The sequence below is a fragment of the Mesoplodon bidens genome (assembly GCF_964165515.1).
Source record: "Mesoplodon bidens genome assembly, chromosome: 13".
NCBI classification, from domain to species: Eukaryota; Metazoa; Chordata; class Mammalia; order Artiodactyla; family Ziphiidae; genus Mesoplodon; species Mesoplodon bidens.
The window spans coordinates 8,059,393-8,086,685 of record NC_138169.1 but is presented as its reverse complement, the minus strand read 5'-3'; the positions used below and the strand labels follow the sequence as shown (position 1 = coordinate 8,086,685).

At 46.7% G+C, this 27,293-nt stretch overlaps 1 protein-coding gene across 1 annotated transcript; it reads left to right on the top strand.

Annotated features, from left to right (window-relative positions):
- Positions 1–2,532: 2,532 nt before the first annotated feature.
- Positions 2,533–27,279, top strand: LOC308627143 (ubiquitin-protein ligase E3B-like; the record flags this gene model as incomplete). Its single annotated transcript, XM_081252902.1, has 9 exons — positions 2,533–2,594; positions 2,653–2,742; positions 5,463–5,568; positions 5,867–5,991; positions 6,991–7,161; positions 7,605–7,768; positions 8,909–9,076; positions 23,205–23,285; positions 27,149–27,279. 9 exons carry the CDS (start codon positions 2,533–2,535, stop codon positions 27,277–27,279), a joined length of 1,098 nt encoding a protein of 365 aa, XP_081109028.1.
- Positions 27,280–27,293: the final 14 nt, after the last annotated feature.

Here is a 27,293-nt window from a genome sequence, read left to right as displayed (position 1 = left end):
TGTTTATTTTACTGATTTCTAAAATAATACATACTAATTTTAGAAAATTTGGAAAGTACATAAAAATATAAAGAAAATTATCCTCATCCCCAAAGATACTTTTTTCCAGTCTTGCTTTCTGTCCCTGTACTATATAGGTATATACACACATGTTTAAACTCAGTGAGAATGATGATAGATACAGTTTTGTATCCTGCTTCTATAAACATCACATTTGGAGCATTTTACCGTACCATTAAGTATTCTTTGAGGAAATGATTTTGAATAGCCACATAATACCATCTTATAGAGACACAATAGGTTTTTTTTTGGTTTTTTGGTTTTTTGCCATTTCCTTATTTTTAGTCATTTGGGTCACATGGAAGCCATGAAAATATGCCTCTCATATCTCCTACTTTGAGAAGCTAGTGGACTGAGGGTCCCAGCTGCTGTGCTCTGAAGCCCAGCGGCCCATCACGCAGGGCCTCGTCCCCCACAGGCCCCTCCCAGCCAATGACAGGGTGGCAGGGACACCGAGGCTGCCTCACTCCTGGGAGGCACGAGGTCCCTCTGACAAGTGACTTGGAGGATTTCCTGACAGCCTTGCTGATCTCTCTCAGCAAAGCACCTCAGCGTGAGATGCTACTCCCTGGCCTCCTGCTTTCTCTCTTCTCTTCAGCACAGGCCAGGCCTTCCTCTTCCTCCCCCACTTCCCCTTACGGGCTTGTCCATGGATAAACCTTTCTTCGCGGCGAATCCCGTCTCCGGATCTGCGCCTCGGATGGCCTCGACTAACGCAGGTTGCTTCCACTCTTGTTTCCTTGTTTGTTTTCTCATTAATGCTATTATGAACACGTCAGTGTGTATATCCTGTCCCAGTTACCATCATCTCCTTAGGAAATCCGTGAGCAGAGAATACCCGGGGAGGGTTCCCCAGTGAGGGATAGCGTCCTTTTATAAGATGGGCACCTGTTTCCCGAAGTGGGTGAGTAGGCCTTTCACAGCCTCATCATCAAGCCCGAGCTCTTGTAAAACCTCTGCTGATTGGATGGACGGGAAAGAGAGCCTTCTGTTTATTTGCCTTTCTCGGTTACTCAGTGAGGTTCAGCCGAGTTTCACATTTACGGGCTGTTTGATTTCTTGTTTTCACATTTACACATTTCTTTCTCTTCTCTCCCCTCTCCTCCTCCTCTCTTCTCTCTCTCATTATCTATTGCCTTTTCTATTATTTCCTTTTGATTTTTCCTCTCATGTTTTTAAATCTCCAGAATAAGAATATGACATTGCTTAAAAGTGTTTTTCTTACAGCTTTATGTTCCCGACTCTTCCTTTATAAATTGAGCAAGTTTTAGCTCTTAAGCTTGAGCTCAGTCTCAAAAAGTTACCCCTGAAAAAAGTAAGTCCTATTATCATATTAGTGTTTTCTTCTCAAGTAAACCCTTGATTACTTGTTTTCCTCTTCTTTGTGAGTCAGCGGCACTTGATTTTTTTTTTTAATTTTTAAATTTTTGGCTGCATTGAGTCTTCATTGCTGCGCGCAGGCTTTCTCTAGTTGCGGCGAGTGGGGGCTGCTCTTTGTTGCTGTGTGTGGGCTTCTCATTGCGGTGGCTTCTCTTGTTGAGGAGCATGGGCTCTAAGCGCGAGGTCTTCAGTAGTTGCAGCACGCAGGCTCAGTAGTTGTGGCACTTGGGCCCTAGAGTGCGCGGGCTCAGTAGTTGTGGCTCGCGGGCTCTAGAGTGCAGGCTCAGTAGTTGTGGCCCACGGGCTTAGTTGCTCCACGGCATGTGGGATCTTCCCGGACCAGTGATTGAACCCTTGTCCACTGCATTGGCAGGCATATTCTTAACCACTGTGCCACCAGGTAAGTCCCCTGGGTTTTTTTTTTTTTTTTTTGCGGTACGCGGGCCTCTCACTGTTGTGGCCTCTCCCGTTGCAGAGCACAGGCTCCGGACGCGCAGGCTCAGCAGCCATGGCTCACGGGCCCAGCCGCTCCGCGGCATGTGGGATCTTCCCGGACCGGGGCACGAACCCGTGTCCCCTGCAACGGCAGGCGGACTCTCAACCACTGCGCCACCAGGGAAGCCCCCCCTGGGTTTTTTTAAAAAATGTTTTATTTTGAAATAAATTTAGAAATACAGCAAAGTTATAGATAGTACAGAGTTCCCATACACCCTTCTCCAGTTTCTCCTAAATGTGAAGTCTTACATAACCCAGCCACATCTATCAAAACTAAGAAATTAACACTAGTACAGGCTTAATTTGGGTTTCCACCAGTTTTTTCGCTAATATCTTTTTCAAATCCCCTCCAAGATTGCATCCAATGATCATGTCCCCTCGGTCTCCACTCTGTGATAATTTCTCAGTCTTCCCTTGACTTTCCTAACCCTGACACTTGAAGAGGACTGTTCAGGGATTCTGCAGATTATCCCACAATTTGGGTGTGTCTGATATTTTCTCAGGAGGACGCTGGGCTTGTGGATTTGGGGGAAGAGTCCCACAGAGGTAAGGGAGTGCCCTTCCCATCACAACCCTTTGGAAAGAGCACCCGACACCATGACTGGAGGTGTTTATGTCACTACAGGTGGTGTTGACTTTGCCCACTTGCTCAGGGCGGTGTCAGCCGTGTCTCCACCGCTGAGTTGCTGTCTTTTGCTTCCCTACTCTGTGCTTTAGAAGCAAGTCACCATCCAGCCTACTGTCAAGGGGAGTGGTATCCAACTGCACCTCCTGGAGGGGGAATATCAAAGAATTTGTGGACACAAGGTAAAACCACCACAATAATTAGTAAATATTGGGAGGCAGATGCTGGGAGGCCATGCAAATTCCCTGTTTCTCCTCCATTTCCCCCATTAATTTCCGCTTTCATCTGTGGGTCTTATCTGCAGCAATCACTGCTGTGGTGCTTCATGGTGATTTTCCTCATTTCTATGTTTATTAACGAGAATTCTGTAAGGAACACTTTTTCCTTTTCCTCTATTTATTTATTTATATCACTACAGAGTAGTAGATGTTAGTTTTATTCTTTGGGAGGACATATGGTCACCTTTCTGCCTTATTTCCCTGTTTTGGATAATTTTTCTAATAATAGTAAAGGTGTTCCAATATAGGACAATCAAAAAGAATGATAGATTTCCAACCAACCACAGTGAGTGTTTGTGGAAGGATTGACCAAAACATTGTCATTGGGGGCTGGGACATTCGGGGGCTTTACAAGCCTGGTGTGGGTCTGGAGAAGAAATGCCCACAAGAGGGACTTCCCTGGTGGTCTAGTAGTTAGGACTCGGTGCTTTCACTGCCGTGGCCCGGGTCCAGTCCTTGGTCAATGTACTAAGATCCTGCAAGCTGTGTGGCGTGGCCGAAAAAGAAGAAGAAAAAAGAAATACCCACAAAAGTAAGAATGAGAAGAAACCAAGGCTGGACTGCGTATCTCGGAGTCCAGGTATGCAGATATCCAGATATGGATCTCGCAGTCCAGATATGATGAGAACCACATTAAATAAGTCAAAAGAAAGGGGAAATTGAGTTTAACGATATATTTTATATAAACTGCTATATCCAAATTTATCATTTTTGCATGGGATCAATACTTTTAAGTTATTTATTTTAATGAAAATTAGATAATTTATTCATTTCTCTTTCCGTGCTGAGTCCTCAAAAAGTGGTGGATATTTTACACTTAAAACATAGGAATTTGGCCTAGCCACATTTTATGTACTCAGTAGCCCCTGACATGTGGCCAGTGGCTACTGCATTGGACAGCACACCTCTAGAGGCTAGACCTTCATAACAGGAACAGAATCCAACCGGTTATGCTTTGATTAAAGAAGTAGAACAAATTATCTTGGTAACAGTCATACGTTCGTTACATACTTTGAGAGGAGTTACATAGAGATGTATTTAATGAGTCGTAACACATGTTTTCCTAGATCAGGTTTACTGCAGCTCCCTCTCCTGAGTCACCTGAGCAGTTCATTCCAGCAGCATTGCCCACCCTCTCCTCTGTCAGAGACAGCGGAGGATTGACACACAGACGCCTGAGCCCAGGAGCACAGCAGCATCCTCTGGCTCCCCTGTCTTCCATCTCCCAAGAACACAAGTCATCTTTCCGTCCCAGCATCCTTCCCCTGTCCCACTGTGGCTGCAGTTCACACTGTGATCCACCAAGAGGGTCATCTAGTCATTCCACCACGTTTCTTCTCCTTTGAGAATATAATAACGTCCATGATTTTAAGTTTTTTCTTTCCATATGTCAGAATCCGTGGACTCACTTGTTAAGGCTGGGCTGTTCTGAAGACTTTTTCTTGCACAGTGCACTTTTTGTCCTCCTCTGAATATTTGTAAGTAATTGAACAGGACCAGGACCTTGTAAAACAAGATATTCAGTGGTTTTGTCATACAATATGTAGATACCACTACTAAAAGTCTATGAAGTCATAACTGATATGTTTAGATGGGAACACCAAGTCCTATAATACAAATAGCTAACATTCATGGGCCGCACGTTGTTTTAAGACTTCTACGCACATTAACTGACTCCTCACTGCATTCTCTTATCTCCATTTTATAAATGAGGCAGCTAAGGCCCAGAGAGGTTAGGTCTCTTGCCCTTGGTCACACAGCCGGGAGGGGCGGGGCCAGGAATTAAACCTGGGCCATCTAACTCCAGAACCCACACTTTTTAATCCTTACTCTTTAGACTGGCTTCATATATTCAACACATTTTTATATTCTAAGATCAATATATATTTCTTAAATTAATGGCCCATGGGAACATCCCCAAACTCACCTTGTTCCATTTATTATCTGGATATATATTCACAATAAATTGCTTAATTGAAGTACGAGTTATTGGTGACTTATCACCCAGTAAACACACCCATGTAAGCCCCACCCCACTGTGAAATAGAACAACAGTAGCAGCACCCCAGGAGCCCCTCTTCTCCTCCTTTCCACTCACTATCCCCATCCTCCTCTCCCATGTATATAGTTTCTCATTCTGCCTTTTTTTTTTTTTTTTTTTTTTTTTTGTGGTACGCGGGCCTCTCACTGTTGTGGCCTCTCCCGTTGCGGAGCACAGGCTCCAGATGTGCAGGCTCAGCGGCCATGGCTCACGGGCCCAGCCGCTCCGTGGCATGTGGGATCTTCCCAGACCGGGGCACGAACCCGTGTCCCCTGCATCGGCAGGCGGACTCTCAACCACTGCGCCACCAGGGAAGCCCTGCTTTTTTTTTTAAGTTGATTATAGCATGAGGATTCTCTCATGTCAGTAAAACTTCAGTAAATTGATTTTTCATAGCTGCGTCATAGACTAAAGTATCACTTATTCAACCTTCCCCCAGTGAATGGGCCCATTTTCAGCCTTCAGTCTTCCTAGAAGTCCTGTGAAGCATAATTCCAAGGGATTTGGGGGTGTTGGTAGGGTTGTTCTTTTGTCCCAGGTTCACATTAAACGTGTCTGAGTAAGGTGATACGTCTGTGTCTAGCCCTGTGATTGCTGCACAATTTTCAGACCATCTGATCCGGCCGTTCCTCATCCACACTGTGTCCGTGCCCGCTCTCATGACTCATCTCAGCACAGTGACCCCCGAGGTGAGTGCGCTCTGAATTCCCCCAATTCCATCTTTGCCTTTGTCCTTAAAATAGAAAGTAAAATGTTTTCTCTGTTAATTTCTACCTCATCTCCTGATGGTTCTCCTAAATCAGTAGCTACCGTAGACACACTTGTGTTAGAAGCCCAGAGAAAAGGGGTCTCATCTTTGTTCATTTTCTTCTTGGTGATGGATAACATGTTTGGCAGCTAGGGGGTGATCTGCAGGGATAGAGTTCACACTCTGATGGGAAACTCCTTTTACCAGCTTCCGCTTTAACAGTCTACGATTGTTTGCAGCGCCTCACTATTTTAGAATCTCATGACATGCTCCGTAAATTCATCACACTTTTAAGAGACGAAGATCGATGCCGTGATGTATATGAAAGTTTAGAAGGATGCCATACACTTTGTCTCATGGGTAAGTATCTATGGCTGGAATTTTATTGTGTTCTGGGCGTCGGGAAAAGCCCAGGTGTTTTGCTTTCCACCATTCTGGAGGCCACAAGCTGTTTTTAGTAAAAGTTGGAAGTGCTTACGATAAAAGACAGGTGATGAGGTAAACAGTTTAAGTAGACACGTGAAACTGAAAATCACGTGGAAACATACATCAGCCTGGCAAACTAGCTGAGTGACTGTAAATGAATGTTACATTTCAGCCCTTAGCTTCCTGGCAGCCAAGGGAAAAATGAAAACGTGTTGAGTTACCTGGATAACTCTCATCTCAAGAGAGAAGAGAGCACAGTTGGCTGGGGCTCAGATCAGAGTGGGGTCTACAATGTCTATTTTACGGTGTTTTCATTTAGATGAGGAAAGGGTTTGGGGATAGAGAAGCATCTGAAACAGCAGAGGTACACAAGTCTCGTCGCCTAATGAGAGGAAATTGATTTTACATAGAAAAAGGTTCTTGGGGCTACATTTTAAGGGGGTCGATGGTAAGAGTCCTCACAGAAAACGTTAAATAAATTCAGTGAACACTGAATAACAGTGATTTCCCAGGACTCTTCAGCTATTCTTCAGGAGGTCATTTCTTGTGTTGACCCTTGGTTTTAGAATCTTGGTGTAAGAAAATGTTATACTAACTTAAAAATCTGCGTACCTGACATTTTACACGGTACATCATATAGTCCTCACGTCAGGAGTGGGGGTCATCACTCCAGTCTCACAGGTGAGCAAACAGACTCAAGAGTAGGTTGAGGGTCGCCTAGCTCGCCTCTGGCAGAACCAGGATTTGAGGCGAGGTCTGCCTGTTTCTAAGCCCTGCACAGCACTGCAGCCCCAGCACTGATGGGTTCCTCTCTGCGTGGAGTTTCTTCCTGCACGTAGACATGGATGCGTGAGCCCCAGGCAGACAGCAGGGCTGGGAGGTGAGGAAGCGTGTCTGTCCGGGCCTCCCACACTCAGCCTTCTCTCTTCGCAGGCAGCCTCCTGCACTTGGGCTCCCTCAGCCCCAGGGCGTTAGAGGAGACAGATGGGTTTGTGAGTTTGCTCACCCAGATGCTCTGCTACTGTCAGAAGTGCGTGTCCCAGAAGAAATCCAGCCTGACCCCCTGGCACCCTGTCCTTGGCTGGTTCTGCCAATCTGTGGACTGTGGGTGAGTCCTGGAGGCAGATCACTGTCTTCCTTGTCTCTGCCTGCCTCTCTTCCACCACTTCCCCCTTTTCATCATTTGTGGGCCAGGCCTGCAAGCCAGCTATGAAGAGGACAACGCAGTAGGCATCAGGAAGCTTTTGTCGACTGGGCGGTAAACAGGATGGAATTAGCATGAAGAACAGATAGAGGGTGTCTGGGGAGTGACTGGGACACGTGGGGCCTGGGGGGAGCAACAGTGCTGCTGGCAGTACAGGAAGTCTGTGTGGAGCGAGAGAGCCAAGAAAGAGGTTGGTGCCTTCTGCATCCAGGCCTCAGCGGCAATTTGTGGATCCCACTTCTCTTTTAGCATCTTACTTGCCGTGCTGAGTGGCGGTCCCCAGCTACCCTTCCGTGTGGCCATCCGGCAGGTGGAACTGACGTGCCCGCTCTCCTGCTGTCGCCTAGCCTTAACGAGTCCACGCCCTTGGTCACCAGACAGCCGCAGTTCCTGTGGGGGGTGCCTCTGATCCGGATCTTCTTCAGTGACATCCTGAGCAAGAAGCTGCTGGAGAACCAGGAGCCGGTCCACGCGCCGCCAGCCTCCCCACAGAATGTGCTTCCCGTGAAGAGTGAGTGGCTCTCCTTCCCCGAAGTGCAGCGCCTGACTGGCCCTGTGAACCTGCTCCCCTCTGTCATGTGACCTCCGACTTCTCCCTTGAAGATTTTGAGACGGCTTAAATCAAGTTCACGTTTAGCAAAACAGTGACTGGAAGTCCTTAGGGATAGTAAACAAGGACTAGGGAAATGTAACTCTGTGAACAAAATCAAGGTTGTGTGTAGAGAACATCCACGGATGATCCATGAGGGCTGCCGTGCTTATCTCTGAATTTCCATTTGGCTCTGAATTTCCAGTGGCCAAAAATGAGAAGGGATTTGTGGACCCTTTATCACTTCCCATTAGTAGGAAGAAGGAGGAAGATCTATTTCTTAGGGGAAGTAGAGCTTTTCTGAGTTCCTAATCGTGAAATAAATCCCCCCCGTGGAGCTCCTTATACAGGTGGCTGTGGTCACTGACCAGGCTACCACCTCAGCGGCATCCCCGTTGCAGGGTCACTAATGGGTTCCTTGGAAAGGTTTCTTACTGCGCACTCTGATAAAAGTAAGGCAATGCTGTTAACACATAATTCAGTGGCGTTACTTGCCTATGGCAGATTGCCAGGTTCGGTGTGGTCTTTCTTCTGCCACCCAGTGTGTCACAAAGCTCCATCTTGTAGCTGTCCGTGAGCATGGGCTCAGTGTCACTTCAGTAGGATATAGATGCGAAGGTGTCAAACGAGGGTACAACCCCAAACTGATGAGTACTTGAGGTTGATGCTCCTACTTCCCTCTGAAAGCACAGGACACTGGGAATTAGCCAGGCCCCCCACCTTTGCCCCTCTTCCCATAATTCAGTCCTTGGAAGGTTCACCTTTGTGGGTTCTGCAGTTAAGTGGTTACAGTAAAAGAATCCACGGTAAGAATCAAATCTGTTTGGCTTGTTCTGACAGGTCTTGTGCTGTTCTAAAGAGGTCGTTGTGTTCTGTCTGAAAACCTTTTGTGACTGCTTTTCTGATTTATCCAAAAGAGATGATTTGAATCAAAGCTGCAGCCTCTCTGTCTGGCTCTGGCTGGAAATTAGGAGCTTTCCTGAAGTGCTGTTCCCTTTATGGGGTGGAGTTTGGCAGATGGCTGAACTTCTGCTCACACGTCCCTCCTTGTCTCCATGCCAGCTCTCCTGAAGCGTGCATTTCAGAAGTCGGCGTCAGTTCGGAATATTCTCAGGCCTGTTGGGGGTAAACGTGTTGATTCTGCGGAGGTACAGAAGGTTTGCAACATCTGCGTCCTCTACCAGACCTCGCTGACGACTCTCACCCAGATCCGGCTGCAGATACTCACAGGTCTGGAGTCCTGAGGTGGTCTCTGCCATCTCTCACATTTGCCAGACAAGTTTTCTTAGAAGTTGATTCTCTCCTGGCTTCCTTGACTCAGAAAATAGATTCTGAAGAAGGGTACTTTTGAGCTATTCTTAGAACTTGATTCTCTTCAGTTAAATAGCTTAAGGTCATTGCAGTCCTAGCACTTCTAGTTTGTCCCTGTGACCTGGCTTTTATTTTCATTATGAAGTGCAACTTGCTTTTTTAAAAGTTAATAGTTTTTTATGAACAGAAAACTAGAAAAGACAAGGAAGCTGAAAAAAGAAAACTTAAACCACTCTTAATCCTACAGTCCATAGATAACCACCTGATCCTGAGTCTGTTACATAAATATATATTTAGATTGAAATACATAGTTTTATGTTTCCCTTTCCATTAATCACATGATAAGCATTTTATCATGTCAGAATTCTTTAAAAACCTCATTTTTATTGGCTGCGTAAGATCTCATTGCATGGATATGCCCGACATTTTCCTTTTTAGCTGAGCAAGGAAGAAAGTCCCCGCTGTGAGCAGCACAGGAGTTGTTAGTATGACGGGTGTTACGAGGACAAAACGTCTATAAGCCTTGAAGCTCTTGACTGCATAAAGGGTTAAGAACGTCTCTGTTACATTTTACATTTCTTAAATCAAAGTGCTGCTATTTCTGTCTTTCACACTTACTTACTCATCTTCATATATTTATAGAGCACCTATGTGTGCCAGGCACTGAGGATGCCGAGGGGAATAAGACAGCCAAGGTCTGTGTTCCCAAGAGGATTGCATTGTAGTAGTGAGGACACCAATGATAAGTAAGAGGGAAGTATATTTAATATAATGAAGGACACTGTGACAATGAAAATAATGAGAGACATGGTTGACTTGGACTAGGGCAGGGTTTCTCAGCCTTAGCACTGTTGACATTTGGGGCCAGATAATTCTTTGTTGTGGAGGGCATCCTATCCATCGTAGGATGTTTAGCAGCCCCTGACCCCTACCCATAAATTCCAGTAGCACCTCTCTCCCACTTTTGACAACCGTACATGTCTCCAAACATTGTCAAATGCCCCCGGGGTGGGGCAGTGTGCAAAATCATCCTTGGTTGAGAACCACTGGGCTGATGGAGATGGAAGCAGGAGGATTTACAATCCCCTCCAGGAGTGGAGTTTACAGGTCTTACTGGTAGATTGGATTTGGGGGAGTGAGGGCTATAAGTTTCAAAGATGTTGCCAGATTTCTGGCCCAAGCAACTGTGTGGATGGTGGGGCCATTTGCTGAGCTAGGGGATGACCAGCTTGGATGGGGGGGCAGGAGGTGGAGGGGGGATCGTGGGCCATCGAGAGTTCTGTTTGGCTGTGATGAGTGTAAGGTACCTGCTGGACCTGCAGCAGAGATGCCAAGCCAGCATACTATGTACTGTGTGGAGGCTTGAGCAAAGGGGTGGGGTGAAAGGCCTGGGCCTGAGGGCCATTTCCCTAAGGAGGGTGCAGAAGGAGAAGGGGCCCAGACGAGCTGGCACCCCAGCACAGTGGGAGAGTCTGGGAAGCAACTGAGTGAGATGATTTTGAGGTTATAGCCTGTGTCCACCTTTATAAGATAACCACATTAAGCATCCCCCATTGTCCCAATGAGAGAATTGAAAAAGAAGTTTTTTGGCCAATTTGAAAGTATATGATTTTTAGGGAATTCCCTGGTGGTACAGTGGTTAGGACTCAGCTCTTTCACTGCCAGGGCTCGGGTTCAATCCCTGGTCGGGGAACTATGATCCCACAAGCTGTGCTGCGTGGCCAAAAAAAAAAAAAAAAAAAAAGAGGGAAAAAAAATACATGATTTTAAAAATGAGGATGAGCTAGTCTAAAGTATATGTATAATATTCGTTCTATTAGCTTGGCTATACACAAAACTATACACAAACTAGATTATAGAAAGTAACATACTAGTTTTAAAAATACTGTATTTTAAAAACATACTAGTTTTAAAAAATCATGCTCCTCACATACGTGTGTTGGTCCTGGAGCCACGTGCTGCTCCTCTGACCCGGCTCTCCAGAGCATGGCATCTTCATTTCTATCTAAGCTGCTCGGGGTGCAGCCCTCGTTGAATTGGTATATCATGCTGTAAATGAGTATATTTGTCCTGTAGAAGTATACCTGTGATCTCTGCATTGTAACTTCTTACTCCATTGTTTTTAATTGAGGTATAGTTGACATGTAACATTATCTTAGTTTCAGGTGTATGACATGATTTGATATTTGTACACATTGCAAAATGATCAACACAGTAAGGCTAGTTAACATCCACCACCATACATTGTTAATTTTTTTTCTTTTTTTTCTTGTGTTAAAGACTTTTAAGATCTACCCTCTTAGCAACTTTCAGAAATGCAGTATATATTATTAACTATAGTCACCACGCTGTACTTTACGTCCCCATGATTTATCTGTTATATAACTTGAAGTTTGTCCTCTTTGATCCCCTTCACCCATTTTGCTTACCTTTCCCCTACCGCCAACCCCCTGCCCCAGCAACCATAGGTACACCAATCTGTTCTCTGTATCTATGAGCTTGGGTTTTTTTCTTTGTTTTTTAGTTTCTGCATATAAGTGAGATTATATGGTATTTGTCTTCCTCTGACTTATTTCAGTTAGTATAATGACCTCAAGGTCCATCCATGTTGTCACAAATGACAAGATACCATTCCCTTTTATGGCTGAATAGTATTCCTCTGTGTGTGTGTGTGCGCGCGCACTTGCGCACACATGCACACCACATCTTTTTATCCATCTGTCCATTGGTGGACACTTGGGTTGTTTCCTTTATCTTGGATATTGTAAATAATGCTGCTGTGAACAAGGGGGTACATACATCTTTTCAAATTAGTGTTTCTGTTTTCCTCAGATGAATACCCAGAAATGCAATTGTGGAATCATATGGTAGTTCTATTTTCAGTTTTTTTGAGGAATCTCCATACTGTTTTCCATAGTGGCTGCACCAGTTTACATTTCCAGCAACAGTGCACAAGGGTTCCCTTTTCTCCACATCCTCACCAATACTAGTTATTTCTTGTCTTTTTGGTAATAGCCATTCTAACAGGTGTGAGGTGATGTATCATTGTGGTTTTGATTTGCATTTCCCAGACGGTTAGCGATGTTGAGCACCTTTACATGTGCCTGTTGGTCATTTGTATGTCTTCTCTGGAAAAATGTATTCAGATCCTCTAACCATTTTTTAATCAGATTACTTGTTTTTTTGTTGAGTTGGGTGAGTTCTTTATATATTTTGGATATTAACCCCTTATCAGGTATATGATTTGCAAATATTTTCTTCCATTCCATAGGTTGCCTTTTCATTTTGTTGATGGTTTCTTTTGCTCTGCAGAAGCTTTTTAGTTTGTTGCAGTCCCACTTGCTTATTTTTATTTTTGTTGACTTTGCTTTTGGAGTCAGATCCAAAAAAAATCATTTCCAAGACCCTTGTCAAAGAGCTTACTGCCGGGCTTCCCTGGTGGCACAGTGGTAGAGAGTCCGCCTGCCGATGCAGGGGACACGAGTTCGTGCCCCAGTCCGGGAAGATCCCACGTGCCGCGGAGCAGCTAGGCCCGTGAGCCATGGCCGCTGAGCCTGCGCGTCTGGAGCCTGTGCTCTGCAACGGGAGAGGCCACAACAGTGAGAGGCCCGCTACCGCAAAAAAAAAAAAAAAAAAAAAAAAGCTTACTGCCTGTGATTTCTTTTAGGAGTTTCATCGTTTCAGATCTTACATTCAATTCTTTAATCCATTTTGAGTTTATTTTTGTGTATGGTGTAAGGTATTAGTCTAGTTTCATTCTTTTGCCTGTGGCTGTCCCCTTTTCCCAATACCATTTATTGAAGAGACTGTTCTTTCCCCACTGTAAATTCTTGCCTCCTTTGTTGTAAGTTAATTGACCATATATGTGTGGGTTCATTTCTGGGCTCTCTATTCTGTTCCATTGATCTGTGTGTCTGTTTTTATGCCAGTACCATACTTTTTTGATTACTGTATCTTTGTAATATAGTTTGAAATCAGGGTGCGTGATGCCTCCAGCTTTGTTCTTCTGTCTCCAGATTGCTTTCCATTCAGGGTCGTTTTTGGTTCCATACAAATTTTGATCCTATTTCTCTGAAAAATGCCATTGGAATTTTGATAGGGATTGCATTGAATCTATAGATTGCTTTGAGTAGTATGGACATTTTAACAATATTAATTCTTCCAGTCCGTGAGCATGAAATATTTTTCCATTTATTTGTGTCTTCTTTGATTTCTTTTATCAGTGTCTTTAATTGAATTGAATTGAATTGAATTTTTTTTAAATTTACTTTTCATTGCTTTGGGTCTTCGTTGCTGCGTGGGGGCTTTCTCTAGTTGAGGCAAGTGGGGGCTACTCTTTATTGTGGTGTGTGGGTTTCTCATTGTGGTGGCTTCTCTAGGCACACAGGCTTCATTCAGTAGTTGTGGTACGTGGGCTCAGTAGTTGTGGCTTGCGGGCCCTAGAGTGCAGGCTCAGGAGTTGTGGCACATGGGCTTAGTTGCTCTGCGGCATGTGGGATCTTCCTGGAGCAGGGCTCGAGCCCATGTCCCCTGCCTTGGCAGGCAGATTCTTAACCACTGCGCCACCAGGGAAGTCCCTTATCAGTGTCGCATAGTTTTCAGTGTACAGGTCTTTCAGAACTCCTTGGTTAAATTTATTCTAGACATTTTATTCTTTTTGTTGCAGTTGTAAATGGGATTGCTTTTGTAATTTCTATTTCTGATAGTTCATTTCTGATAGCAGCGGATTTTTGTATATTGATTTTGTATCCTGCAATTCTACTGAATTAATTTATTCTAATAGTTTTTTTTATGAAATCTTTAGGGTTTTCTATATATAATATCACGTCATCTCAAATAGTGAATCTTACTTCTTCCTTTCCAACTGGGATGCCTTGCCTAGTTCTGGCTAGGACCTCCAGTACCATGTTGAATAAAAGTGGTGAGAGTGGGCCTCCTTGTTTTGTTCCTGACCTTAAAGGAAAAGCTTTCAGCTTTTCACAATGATGTGAGCTGTGGGCTTTTCATATATGGCCTTTATTATGTTGAAGTACATCCCCTCTGTACCCGCTTTGTTGAGAGTTTTTTATCATAAATCGATGTTGAATTTTGTCAGATGTTTTTTCTGCATATATTGAGATGATCATGTGATTTTTATCTTTCATTTTGTTAATATTACGTATCACATTGATTGATTTGCAGATACTGAACCATCCTTGCATCCCTGGAATAAATCCCATTTGATCATGGTGTATTATCTTTTTAATATCTTGTCAAATTCAGTTTGCTAATATTTTGTTGAGGATTTTTGCATCTGTGTTCATCAGGGCCTGTAATTTTCTTTTTTTGTTGTATCTGTCTGGTTTTGATATCAGGGTAATTCTGGCTTTGTAAAATGGGTTTGGAGGCATTCCCTCCTCTTCCATTTTTTGGAAGAGTTTGAGAAGGATGGGTATTAATTCTTCTTTGAATATTTGGTAGAATTTATCACTGAAGTCGTCTGGTCCTGGACTTCTATTTGTTGAGAGGTTTTTGATTCAGTTTTCTTACTAGTAGTAGGTCTATTCAGAATTTGTTTCTTCATGATTCAGTCTTAGAAGATTGTATGTTTCTAGGAATTTATCCATTTCTTCTAGGTTGTCCAGTTTGTTGGCATATAATTGTTCACAATAGTCTCTTAGGATATTTTGTATTTTTTCAATCAGTTGTCTCTTCTTTCATTTCTGATTTTATTTGAGCCTCTTTTTTTTTTTTTTTTGGTGAGTCTAGCTAAAGATTTGTCAACTTTATTTCAAAGAACCAGCTCTTAATTTCATTGATCTTTTTGGTTGCCTTTTCAGTCTCTATTTCATTTATTTCTCCTCTGATCTTTGTTATTTACTTCTTTCTACTAACTTTGGGCTTCATTTATTCTTTTTCTAGTTCCTTAAGGTAAAAAATTAGATTGTTTGAGATTTTTGTTGTTTCTTGAGGTAGGCATGAATCACTATGAACTTCCCTCTTAGAACCACTTTGCTGCATGCCATAAATGTTGAAATGTTTTATTTCCATTTTCACTTGTCTCAAGGTATTTTTTAAATTTCTCTTTTGATTTCTTACTTGATCTATTGGCTATTTAGTCACCATGGTTTTTTTTTTGAACATCTTTATTGGGGTATAATTGCTTTACATTGTTGTGTTAGTTGCTGGTGTATAACAAAGTGAATCAGCTATATGTATACATATATCCCCATATCCCCTCCCTCCTGCGTCTCCCTCCTACCCTCCCTATCTCACCCCTCTAGGTGGTCACAGAGTACCGAGCTGATCTCCCTGTGCTATGCAGCTGCTTCCCACTAGCTATCTGTTTTACATTTGGTAGTGTATATGTGTCCATGCCACTCTCTCACTTCGTCCCAGCTTACCCTTCCCCCTCCCCGTGTCCTCAGGTCCATTCTCTACACCTGCGTCTTTATTCCTGTCCTGCCCCTGGGTTCTTCAGAACGATTTTTTTTTTCTTTAGATTCCATATATATAAGGGACTTCCCTGGCGGTCCAGTGGTTAAGACATCCAGAGATTCTGAAGGAGGTAGCACCTGCAGGCCTTGAAGAACATGGCACTCGGGGGGAAGGAGGAGGAGTTCAGAGCGTGCTCAGGTTCCCGGCTTGGGGGCCTGGCTGCTCGAGAGAGCCATTCCCAGAGGTGGGGGCACAGGCAGGAGCGGGACTGGGAAGAGCCGGGAGCAGGCGACGTGTCTGCGGCTCCTCGAGGCCAGTGGACATGAGGGTCTGGAGTGCAGGAAAGAGGACGGGGCTGGAGGTGGACTCGACCTTCGGACGGCTTGCAACCTCCTCGGTGCATTCATGGATGAGGCTGAGGTCGTCAGGGAGCCAGAGGGAGTGAGCAGACCGGGACGGAGGCCAGAGCCCTGCACAGGGAGAGGAGTGATCAGAGGACGGAAGAGAACCGGGGGGTGTGGCATACAGAGCCACGGGGCGTGAGAGCCTTGGGAAGGGCCAGGTGCTGTGTCAGGGGCGCCCGGGGGGGTGAGGGGTGTCCCTGGTGTGTCGTGAGCGCTCCAGAAATGTCTGCTCCTTCGGGGGGAGGCTCCTTAGAGCCCACAGGTGCCCTTTCCTTTCTCTCCTGCCTTACTTAGTACTCCTCACTGTTCTCTGGTATTGTCTTGACCTTGATGTCACACTTCTCCCTTCTTTACCTCCCCTCAAGCAGCGGTTCACAAACAGATGTGGCCGTTTAAATTCTTACTGCGCCTGACAGCAGAGCCTCTCACAGAGATGACTTAGTCACGTGCCCTCTATGCGGAGCCCCTTCAGCGGCATCCCTGCCCCTGCCTCAGAGAGAGGATGCGCAGCTGTGCAAAGCAGGCCATTGTATGGCTTCTGTCTTCCCAGTGGTGGAACATCCTTCCTTGTCTTACACGATCTACTTCTCTGTAACTTCTACCCTTTGGTCCTTGAACAGCTACTAAAAGTGGACGGTGTCATCTTCTGCGGTTTGCTTTCTGGGTGGTCTGTCTTCCAAGGGTGGGGCCCTGCCGTCCTCCAGCCAGTCCTCCTTTGAAGTGGGCTCCAGCCCTTCACCTCGTGGGTCTGGTCCAGGTTGGTGGAATCGGACTTGACATGCGGCTCCTCGCCCCGTTCCTGGGTGTCTGTGACTTCAGCCCTGGCCCACAGCGTCCCCACAGCGTCTGGTCTGGAATCTCCACTCTGTGTGTCTGCAGTTAACAAATGGTGCGCTGGGGCACCCCGGTTACTACCAGATATTTTAAATTTTTGAGGGAAACACAGTGAAATCTGTTGGGCACCGTGTGAAGTACTTGCTTGAGTTCACAGCATCAGCGTCAAATTCTGCTCCATTCTTCTTGATGATGTCCTATTTGCTAAGCTGGCTTTTAAAAAAATGAAATTAAAATATTTTTAATTTCAATTTATGCGTGTTTTTTAAATACAGCTACTAAGTTCTTAGGACATAAACACTTATTAAGTTGTTAGGACTTAACTGTCTACTAAATGGAACTGTTAGGTACTTCTTTTGACCTAAGATTGCGGTAAGAAATATTACTGAGCCATTAGGGGTGCTGAGAACAAGAAAGTCTGGGAAGCTCTGGGTGTAGCTGACCTGACTTAAGAGTCCAGGCTGTATGGTAATCCTCACCAAGGGGCGGGGTGTGGGGCACTTAAGATCGACAGCATGAAGATTATGAGCCGTTCGTCCTTGGCTCATAAACCTCTTGCCTCCCTTGGGAAAATAGGGCCCTTCCTCATCTTCTGGCCCCTGTCCTGCTCCTGTGATGGCACCAGCAGGTCTGGGATAGTGTCTGAGGCTTGGCGTGTTTTCTGTGTCTCAGGCGTGTTTTCTGTGTGTGTGTCTCTCTCTCTCTCTCTTGCTTTGGCCTAGAAGGCCTAAGGCCACGTGTGGTGGGTAGGGCTGGGTAGTGTGGTGGTCTGTGCATGGGCCCTGGTCCCCCGTGCACCAGCTGTGTGACCTTGCATGACAGTTTCCTCATCTGCAGAGTGGGATGATGATCCTTACCCAGATGTCCACTGCGCCCAATGAGGTCTCCTAGCCCCTTGAGAGCTGGTGAAAGTTACCCCAAACCTTCTTCCCTGCCCCACGGAAATCCAGAGCCCCATCCAGTCTTTCTGCGATTCATGGGAGGCCGGCAATCTTGTGGTCACCTCTGTAGTTCTGCCTCTGTGTCCGCTGTCTCTGCTCCATATGGTATTAACCTTGACAGGAGGCTTATCTTCCGCCTCAAGTTCCACAAGACAGCACCCCTTGTTCAGGTGATCGTGCTAAAGACTTGGGGGTCACAGGAAGCAGTCGTGCCACATGGCCCCCCACGAGTTAAATACCTGTGCCTGTCTCCAGCTCCCCAGCACAGAAGGCAGAGGCGGGAGTCCCCGGCATGTGCAGCTCCAGCCACCCTCGCTGTCCTCAGCCCGCTCTCTCCCTTCCGCGTTGCCCAGGAACCCCGAGAGCTTTTGCTGTTTTTCAGGGCACTTCAGTCCTAGTTTCTAGACTTGTAAACCAGCCACATGGCGCCCCTTCACTGACCAGTCCCTCCACTGAGCACATCCCCCATCTCAGGAGGTTGTCGGCAGTGGCTTTTTCTGTCTCAACCGTATTTACTTCAGGGAGCTAATAGAATGATCAAATGAAAATGCAGTAGCCTCCCCTCGTGTATAGTTAGCTCTTATTACTACTGTGGCTGTTACTATTATTCCTGTTATTATTTGTATTTAACAAGGCTCTTGACTTTGGGGAGATTTCCATTTTTCAGAAAAACAGCTGAGGTTGGAGTTATTCGTTCATTCCGCTGACATGATTTGAGTGCTATTACAGGATGGGGCCAAAGGTCAGTGCTCTCCTAAAGGAGCCTATCAGAACCTTGAGAATGCGAGAGGGTTCTATTTAAATGATACTTGAGAAATATTACTGGTGGGACTGCGATGTGCTTGAGGGGACTGGGGAGGCAGGTGGAGGTCAGGGACCTTTATACTGTAGGGTCATTTACACATTTCTGACAGTAAAATATATGTATCTTTGAAAAGTTTCTGTGTTTTAAATTCATGCTATTGATTTCCTCTAAAGCAGGCACGGCTGTATAAAGCACCCTCTGTAATGCGTGCTGCCGCAAGGTTTTTACGGTGGATTATTGACTGAACAAGGAGAATGATTTCTCTCCCAGACTGTTCTTAGCTGGGCTCTGGCTGCAGCCAGACCACGCTTTCTGGAACCTTTCCCCTTGGCATGTATTCAGCTATATTTCTAATTCCCAGGAGCGTTTGGGGGGATGTTTACTGTCCTCACAAAACACTTCTAACCTGTAGCACACATCAAAGCGTCCCATTCTGGGATCCTCTCACGTGCTTACATGTCATTCATTTTGTACAGTGTGTTTTAGGGGATCCTCAGTTGTTGACCCCTTTATCGGTCTCACCTTTGCCCACTTCAGAGAGTTCTCCTGTTCCGAAACATGGTGACCAAGGAGGAGAGACTGGGGCTTGTGGAAACCAGCTCCGCCTCCCCTCATGTCACTCACATTACCATCCGCCGGTCCCGGATGTTGGAGGTGAGAAGCCGGTTGCAAAGTGTGCTCTGTAAACCAGAGGGTTTCTAGTGGGTGACCTGTTGCCTCTGAACTGTTCTTATCACTCCTTGATCTAATGACACTGAATCCAGTGCTGTGGGTGCAGGAAGGGCCTGTTTGTCCTACCAGCTGCTCTGAGCACTGCGTGATTAAACACGCCCTCAGTTCTGGAGACCCCAGTGCAGCATTTCCCTCCCTTTACCCCACGAGGTGAGAGTGGCCAACACTCTGTGCCTCTGAAATGAGGACAGACACGCTTATACCTGTGCAGACTCTGTCTGTCCTGGCAGGCGCTTTGCCCAGCCGCCCAGCTGTGAGTGTGGAGGCTGGAGTGCGGGTGTTAAGTTACTGAGCCATCCTGGGAAATACATCGATCACAGAGCTACACGTTCTTTTTGGACATAAACTTAGGGGCCGCACGTGAAGTGGCCCACCTATGCCAAGCCCAGCGTCCAGGGTTCCTCCCATGCAGTGACTTTGTGTGGCTTTGAAGTAGGTGCCTGTCCTCAGGACACTGTCCTCCGTATGTCAGGAAGTTGTCATGATATGTTGATTTTTGCTGGAACAAGATCCTGAACATCGTCCTAACAAATGCACGCGCCTGCAGTGTCTGCATCGTGCCTGCCACACGCCCCTCCGGCACTGTGCAGTGTATATGCACGTATGGTGATTGAGCCCCACGTCCCCATTCCCAGGAGCGGCCACAGCTCCTCATCGGCATGTTCTGCAGCATAGAACAGTCAGGGGATCCCAGGACAGCACGGGGCCGCATCGCCAGCCACCAGCAAACGGCATCGGCAGCAGCCCTTCCTTGCCTCGCGTTTTCATTTCTGCCTCAGGGCATCTGTGCTGTGTGTGTCGCTCCTGGAGAACTTGCTTAAGTTCTCTGACCACTGGTGACTGACACTGAAAGCTGCCGGGGAAAGGCAGCAGGTGGTGAACAGATGATTCTGACGTTCTCAAAAGTAGGGATAAGAAATGTAAGTGCCCCCAGGGGCGCTGCCAGTCATGGAGATGAGTAACGCCTGCCGAGAGTGTCTCGGCACAGGGGCATTGGGTTTGCATGCTAAATGAACAGAAATATTCTCCACTTCCACTGCTTGCTCCCGTTTTTCTTGAAACACAGCCCTTAGACTGACCTCACAAGTGAGTTGATAAATGACAACTGACAGCCAGCCTCAGTGTCGGGGCACAGGAGAGGGTAGGCAGGTGGAGAACACATGCCTCTAAAAGAGGCCACTTGAGTATTGCCTTGTGGAGATTTGGGCTCTATAATGCTCCGGCTTGTTAAGAGAAGACCAAAATTTAGGGTTTTGTGTGAAATCCACAGATCCTTTGTGTTGTGAACTAGTCAGTTTTTGTAAAGTACCTGGAAGGTCAGATAACACCTGTCTGCCCATCAAATTCAACCTGCTGGCCACCAGTTTGCAACCTCTGCTTTGACTCAAAGAAAAAAAAGCCCAGTTGTGTTGTAGGAACTCACTTCTCCAGCACTTTCTTTGTTGGACCCAGATGCACCTTTCCTGTCTCTTAAACTCCTCCATCCCACCACCCGTCATACCCACTCCCATGTGGCCAGCACAACGGGGAGTCTGGGTGGTGGGAACTGTGGTGTCTCCTGAGAGTCACAGAATCCCCGACGCCCTCCTCAAGTGTCACTGAGAGGTTTACCAGACACCTGCTTACCCTGGGCCAGCTTGTTTAAACACATCCCTCAGGGACGTCAAAGGAGGGATTTCTGTCTTAGATTTTAGGCAAAGTCCATTTTCCTCTTTACGTTCCATTGGGATAGATCCTGTCATGAAATTGATCACTGGTGTTCGTACTGAATGAGGAAGGAGAGAGGGTCATTGATTCAGTGACCCCAGTTCTCATGATTCAGTGGTTTGGGGATCAGAACTTGAGAGCCCAGTGGCCTTTGCTTGATTAGGACACAAGGGGGCATCAAAAAGCCGATATTTGACCCATGATATCCTGGGCTTTTATTCTGTCCCCATGTTTATGGTTTGTACTGAAGGTGAGGCTTGTGTATTAGGCTTCCAGGTGATGGTCCAAAGTCCTGCAGGAAGGCCTCTCCTCACAGGGGTGAACGGGGGCCAGAACACCAGCACTGCAGAACTAGAAGGAGCCGTGGACACACCCTTGCTCATCCTCTTCCCCTCACCCCATCAAAGGCAGGGCTGAGGCCAGAGGAATTCAAGGTCCCTCAGGTGTCAGTGACAGAGCTGGGCCTGGAAGCCAGTTCCCCCCCCCCGTTCCCGTCAGTGTTCTGTGCATCCGCTCTTTGAGATGCAGAAGAGAAGAGGAACGCCCAGTCCCCCTTTCACCTTCCCCTGGGGCACAGATGTAGAATCCTCCAGAGAGGGCAGTGGGGTGCAACAGGAAGTATGTCAGAGGAGGTGGGCAGCAGATTCCTCTCTACAGTGTTTCAAAGGGAGGCTAAAGTGGGGCTGATCCAGCCAAACTGAGATTTGAGTCCAGCAAACATTCCTGGAGCACCTGCCATGAGCCTGACCACTTGCTAAGAGCTTTCACATGGACCATCTCGTTTAATCTGCATGACTCTGACACACCTCCTAACACATGCTAAGGTTAGGGAGGCATCATTTTAAAGCAGAATGGAGGAAGTCCTGCAGGCAGGGGCATGTTAGAATTCTCTCCCCGCCCCCACTCAGTGCCAAGATAATTACCTTACATTTAGGCAGAATGACTGAAATGCTGCAGCAGCTGCCTGGTGACTCCCTCTGCTTTTCTCTCCTTTTCGTCTGACTTAATGATTTTCATATTTCATGTGCATAAAAAAGTACTTTTCAGGATTGTGCACTCAAAACCGTGTTCTTATTCCTTCAGGTGATTTAGGGGACTTCAGAGGTAGTTTTTTTTCCCTGCTCCCTAACTTTGGAACCTAACTCCTAAATAAGATGGGTAGCTACCATGGCACAGGCCTTTGCATCAGTAGGTGAGCACAAAGAAAACATGATCGGCAGGAAGGCAGCAAGCGTTCCCCAAAACGGGTCTTGCCATACTGGCCTCATTTGATTTGTGACAAGGAACCAGACTGGCAGGTGAGTGGGTGCTGTGGAGATGGCCTGTCTGATGTCAACAGAGCATCTGAGAGCAGTGCATTTGTGCCTGAGGGGAGGAACGTGGGGTGGCCACAATAGGACGTGGCAGCTGATTTGTAACCTATTCTGTGATGGTATCTAAAGACATCGGTTTGACCCTGGTTATGGGGCCTCTCAGGCTGGGCCAAAGTACTCCTCCCTGGGCCCTGTCGTGTTCTAAGCACGGGTTTTTATAATCACTGCTCTGAAATGAAAGCCTAAGCAGCTTGCCCGTCAGCACCCACCTGCCAGGAATACATTTGAGGACAGGCTCTGGAGCCAGGAAGGCCTCGGCAGATCAGAATCAAGAGATAGACTGTGCACGATGATTTAGCAGGAGAGCTCCAGAGTCATGTCCTAGCTTTCTGGACAGGGAGACGTGCCCAGTGGCTGCGTGTCTCAAGGGAGCCGACCGCAAGCCGGAGGTGCTGAGGCCTCTCTTCCCACTGCTTCTGCCCTCCTGCAGGCCCAGCAGCACTCCTGGCACCCATCTCCCTGCTTCCTGCCATCCCTCTGCTTTGCTTCCAACAGAAAGATCTTCCTAAGACAGAAAGCCAGCCATGTGACTCTCTGCCTAAACTCTTCTGTGGCTCCCCAGCACCCTCAGGAAATAACCTGAATTTCCCAGCATGACTCACAGCCTTTCATGATCTGGGGAAAGGTACCAGGAGTTGAGTGGTGGGGGGCTACTCTGATTTTTCATCTCACAGCTTTCATCTTGTCTCAGCGTCTTCCGTCCTGATGACCGAGAGCTTGTCGTGGCTCATCGCGTCAGATCTCTCCATCTCACTGCTCTGCATCCTCCTGAGGGCAGTCTCCCCTTACCAGAGAGTGGTAAAGTCACATCCCCAAAATGAGTTTTTTTAACAGGCTCTCGTCTAGAAGCAGGTGAAAACTGCTGGCTCTCCTCATGCACCCCGAGCAACTTTGGCAGCTCTCCCAGCTCTCCCAGTTAGTTATTTACACACAAATAACTCAAAATTAGTGTGGCAGCACAATCAGAAAGTAGTGGAGGGCGCTGGAGGGCTGGGAGAATCCAGTCCCTTTGGGATGTCCGCTGTGGAGGTCTGGGGCCAGAGTAAGGAAGCTGAGAGGAGCTTCTCAGAAGCATCTGGGCTTTTACAGAGGGAAAAACTACTGCTCCCCAGAGTGGAGCGCCCATTGTAATTCACTGAGGCCTCCCTTTGCGGAGGGTGCTTTTCTATACTGTGTGTTATTCTACATAGAAATGTTTAAAAAATAAACCAAGGAGGAGACCAATTTTGCTTGATGTAAGAGCCTCCAGTGCTAAAAATAAGACATAACTCTAAAATTAATGCTAAATCTGTACAGCTCCGACAGGAAGTAACCGGCACTCACTAGCTGACTCAGGAGCGGAGGGGGAGCAGAGAGGCGGCCCTCCTTCCTTGGCCTCGTGTCTCATTTAAGCTGCCAGACGCTGCACAAGCTCCATCCCCTCTGAGTCTCAGGCTGAGGCCTCCAGGTCAAGGTCTTCACAGGTGTCAGACCAGAACCTGCCACACAAAGGCAGGGACTGGAGTCAGTGGGGTGGTGGGCTCCCTGGGGTTGGTGTGTGGGACCCAGGGGGCTACTCAGACCCTGGAAGTGACTTTGGGCCCTGACATCCCCAGGGCACTGGGGCCTGTTTGCTGCTCTTTGCCAAGTGTGTTCTGGTGGCAGGGAGACATGTCCTACAGGGGCGATTTAACCTGGGCATTTGGCCAGGCGGCGTTCAAGTGACTGGTACCCTGAACAGTGAAAGTGATGCAGAGGAAAGGGGAGGCTCTGGGGCTCCAGGGTGAAAATTGTGGGTCCCTCCCACCTGGGCGCTCTGAGGAGTGGGAGGTCTGATGACACAGGTGGGAGTAGTGACCCTGTCCCTCCAGCCCTACTCAACCCGACCCATCAGGAGACCTGCACAGTGGAAATGAACAATTAATTGTTAAGTCACATTTTACCCCCAATAATTTTTTTCCTAACATCCCCACCAAGGCTTGCTTGCTTCTTTCACTTTAGAAAAAGATTATTCAGTGGTAATAAAAAAAAATAAGGTTTATGGCCTAAGTACTCCAATGTGAAAAGGTTATAGAAAACACTGCTATGTAAAATACAATGAGGGCTTCCCTGGTGGCGCAGTGGTTGGGAGTCCGCCTGCCGATGCAGGGGACGCGGGTTCGTGCCCCAGTCCGGGAAGATCCCACATGCCGCGGAGCGGCTGGGCCCATGACCCATGGCCGCTGAGCCTGCATGTCCGGAGCCTGTGCTCCGCAATGGGAGAGGCCACAACAGTGAGAGGCCCGCGTACCGCAAAAAAAAAAAAAAAAGTGGAAACAACTCAAATGTCCATCAACTGATGAATGGATAGATAAACAAAATGCCTTCTATCCATATATAGAAAATTATTCAGCCATAAGAAGGAATGCAGTACTGACACATGCTACAACATAGATGAACCTTGAAACCATTATGCTGTGAAAGAAACCAGTCATGGAAGCACAAATACTGTATAACTCCACTTACATGAAATATCTAGAAGATGCAATTACAGAGAAAGAAAGCATATTAGTGGTTGACAGGGACTGGGCAAATGGGGGTGGGTGTGGGGCTTGACTGCTAATGGATGGTGTTTCCTTTTGGGGTGAGGAAAATGTTGAAAATTAGATTACAGTGACAGCTGCACTACGAATATAGTGGCACTGTGACTATATTAAAAACCACAGAATTGTACACTTTAAACGGGTGAAGTTTAGTTATGTAAATTAGATCTCATTCAAGAAGTTGCATTTCCAAATTATAGGAACCAGAATCATCTTACCCCATTAATTTCACAAACCGGTGCCCAGGAGTCCTTAGAATGTCGGGCAGTGGGCTAGGTGCTGGGAGGATGGAGAGATGAATGAGACTGGACGAGTCTAAAATGGGGCCTTGGTGCTAAACGGTTGTATAGATGGACAGTGATTAAAACCCCTGACTCAGGGATTAAAGAGATCCACCTTGGAATCCACCGACGAGAGTGTTCAGATTATTTGGCCCTGGGCTCATTTCTCCTCTCTAGTTCTGCCAAACAGGGATGGGAATTAACACTTTATTCCGAGGGGGCTTCGGAGTAGAAATAGAAACAGATTAACAACTGGGAAGCGCTCAGTACCTGCTGGGGGCCCCCAAGGTTATAACCCCCAGGCTGTGGTGGGGAAGTGTTTTTTTGTTTTGGTTTTGTTTTTTTTTGTTTTTTTTTTTTTTTTTTTAAGTTTATTTATTCATTTTTTTAATTAGTTTCTGCTTTATAACAAAGTGAATCAGTCATACATATACATCTGTTCCCACATCCCTTCCCTCATGCATCTCCCTCCCTCCCACCCTCCCCATCCCACCCCTCCAGGCGGTCACAAAGCACCGAGCTGATCTCCCTGTGCTCTGCGGCTGCTTCCCACTATCTATCTACCTGACGTTTGGTAGTGTATACACGTCCATGCCTCTCTTTCGCCTTGTCACAGCCCACCCTTCCCCCTCCCCATATCCTCAAGTCCATTCTCAAGTAGGTCTGCGTCTTCATTCCCGTTTTGCCCCTAGGTTCTTCATGACATTTTTTTTTTAAATTCCGTATATATGTGTTAGCATACGGTATTTGTCTTTCTCTTTCTGACTAACTTCACTCTGTATGACAGACTCTAGGTCTATCCACCTCATTACAAATAGCTCAGTTTCGTTTCTTTTTATGGCTGAGTAATATTCCATTGTATATATGTGCCACATCTTCTTTATCCATTCATCCGATGATGGACACTTAGGTTGTTTCCAGCTCCGGGCTATTGTGAATAGAGCTGCAATGAACATTTTGGTACATGTCTCTTTTTGAATTATGGTTTTCTCAGGGTATATGCCCAGTAGTGGGATTGCTGGGTCATATGGTAGTTCTATTTGTAGTTTTTTAAGGAACCTCCATACCGTTCTCCATAGTGGCTGTACCAATTCACATTCCCACCAGCAGTGCAAGAGGGTTCCCTTTTCTCCACACCCTCTCCAGCATTTATTGTTTCTAGATTTCTCTTTTTTTTTTTTTTAATTAGTTTCTGCTTTATAACAAAGTGAATCAGTCATACATATACATCTGTTCCCACATCCCTTCCCTCATGCATCTCCCTCCCTCCCACCCTTCCCATCCCACCCCTCCAGGCGGTCACAAAGCACCGAGCTGATCTCCCTGTGCTCTGCGGCTGCTTCCCACTATCTATCCATCATCGGATGAATGGATAAAGAAGATGTGGCACATATATACAATGGAATATTACTCAGCCATAAAAAGAAACGAAACTGAGCTATTTGTAATGAGGTGGATAGACCTAGAGTCTGTCATACAGAGTGAAGTTAGTCAGAAAGAGAAAGACAAATACCGTATGCTAACACATATATACGGAATTTTAAAAAAAAATGTCATGAAGAACCTAGGGGCAAAACGAGAATAAAGACACAGACCTACTTGAGAATGGACTTGAGGATATGGGGAGGGGGAAGGGTAAGCTGTGACAAAGCGAAAGAGAGGCATGGACATATATACATTGTTTTTTTTTTTTTGCGGTACGCGGGCCTCTCACTGTTGTGGCCTCTCCCGTTGCGGAGCACAGGCTCCGGACGCGCAGGCTCAGCGGCCATGGCCCACGGGCCCAGCCACTCCGCGGCATGTGGGATCTTCCCGGACCGGGGCATGAACCCGCGTCCCCTGCATCGGCAGGCGGACTCCCAACCACTGTGCCGCCAGGGAAGCCCGGGAAGAGTATTTTTAACCCAGCGCACGTGGGGCTGAGTCGGGGTCTCAGATTCCCGGCTGGGAAAAGTTCGCCCGCAAGGGGAGGTAGTGGGTTTCACGAGGGCCGGCGCGGCCGCGCGCCCCCGCCTGCTGGAGCACGCGCCCGCCCTGGCGCACGCGCGCTTCCTAGCGGTTGCCTAGCAACCGGGTGGCGT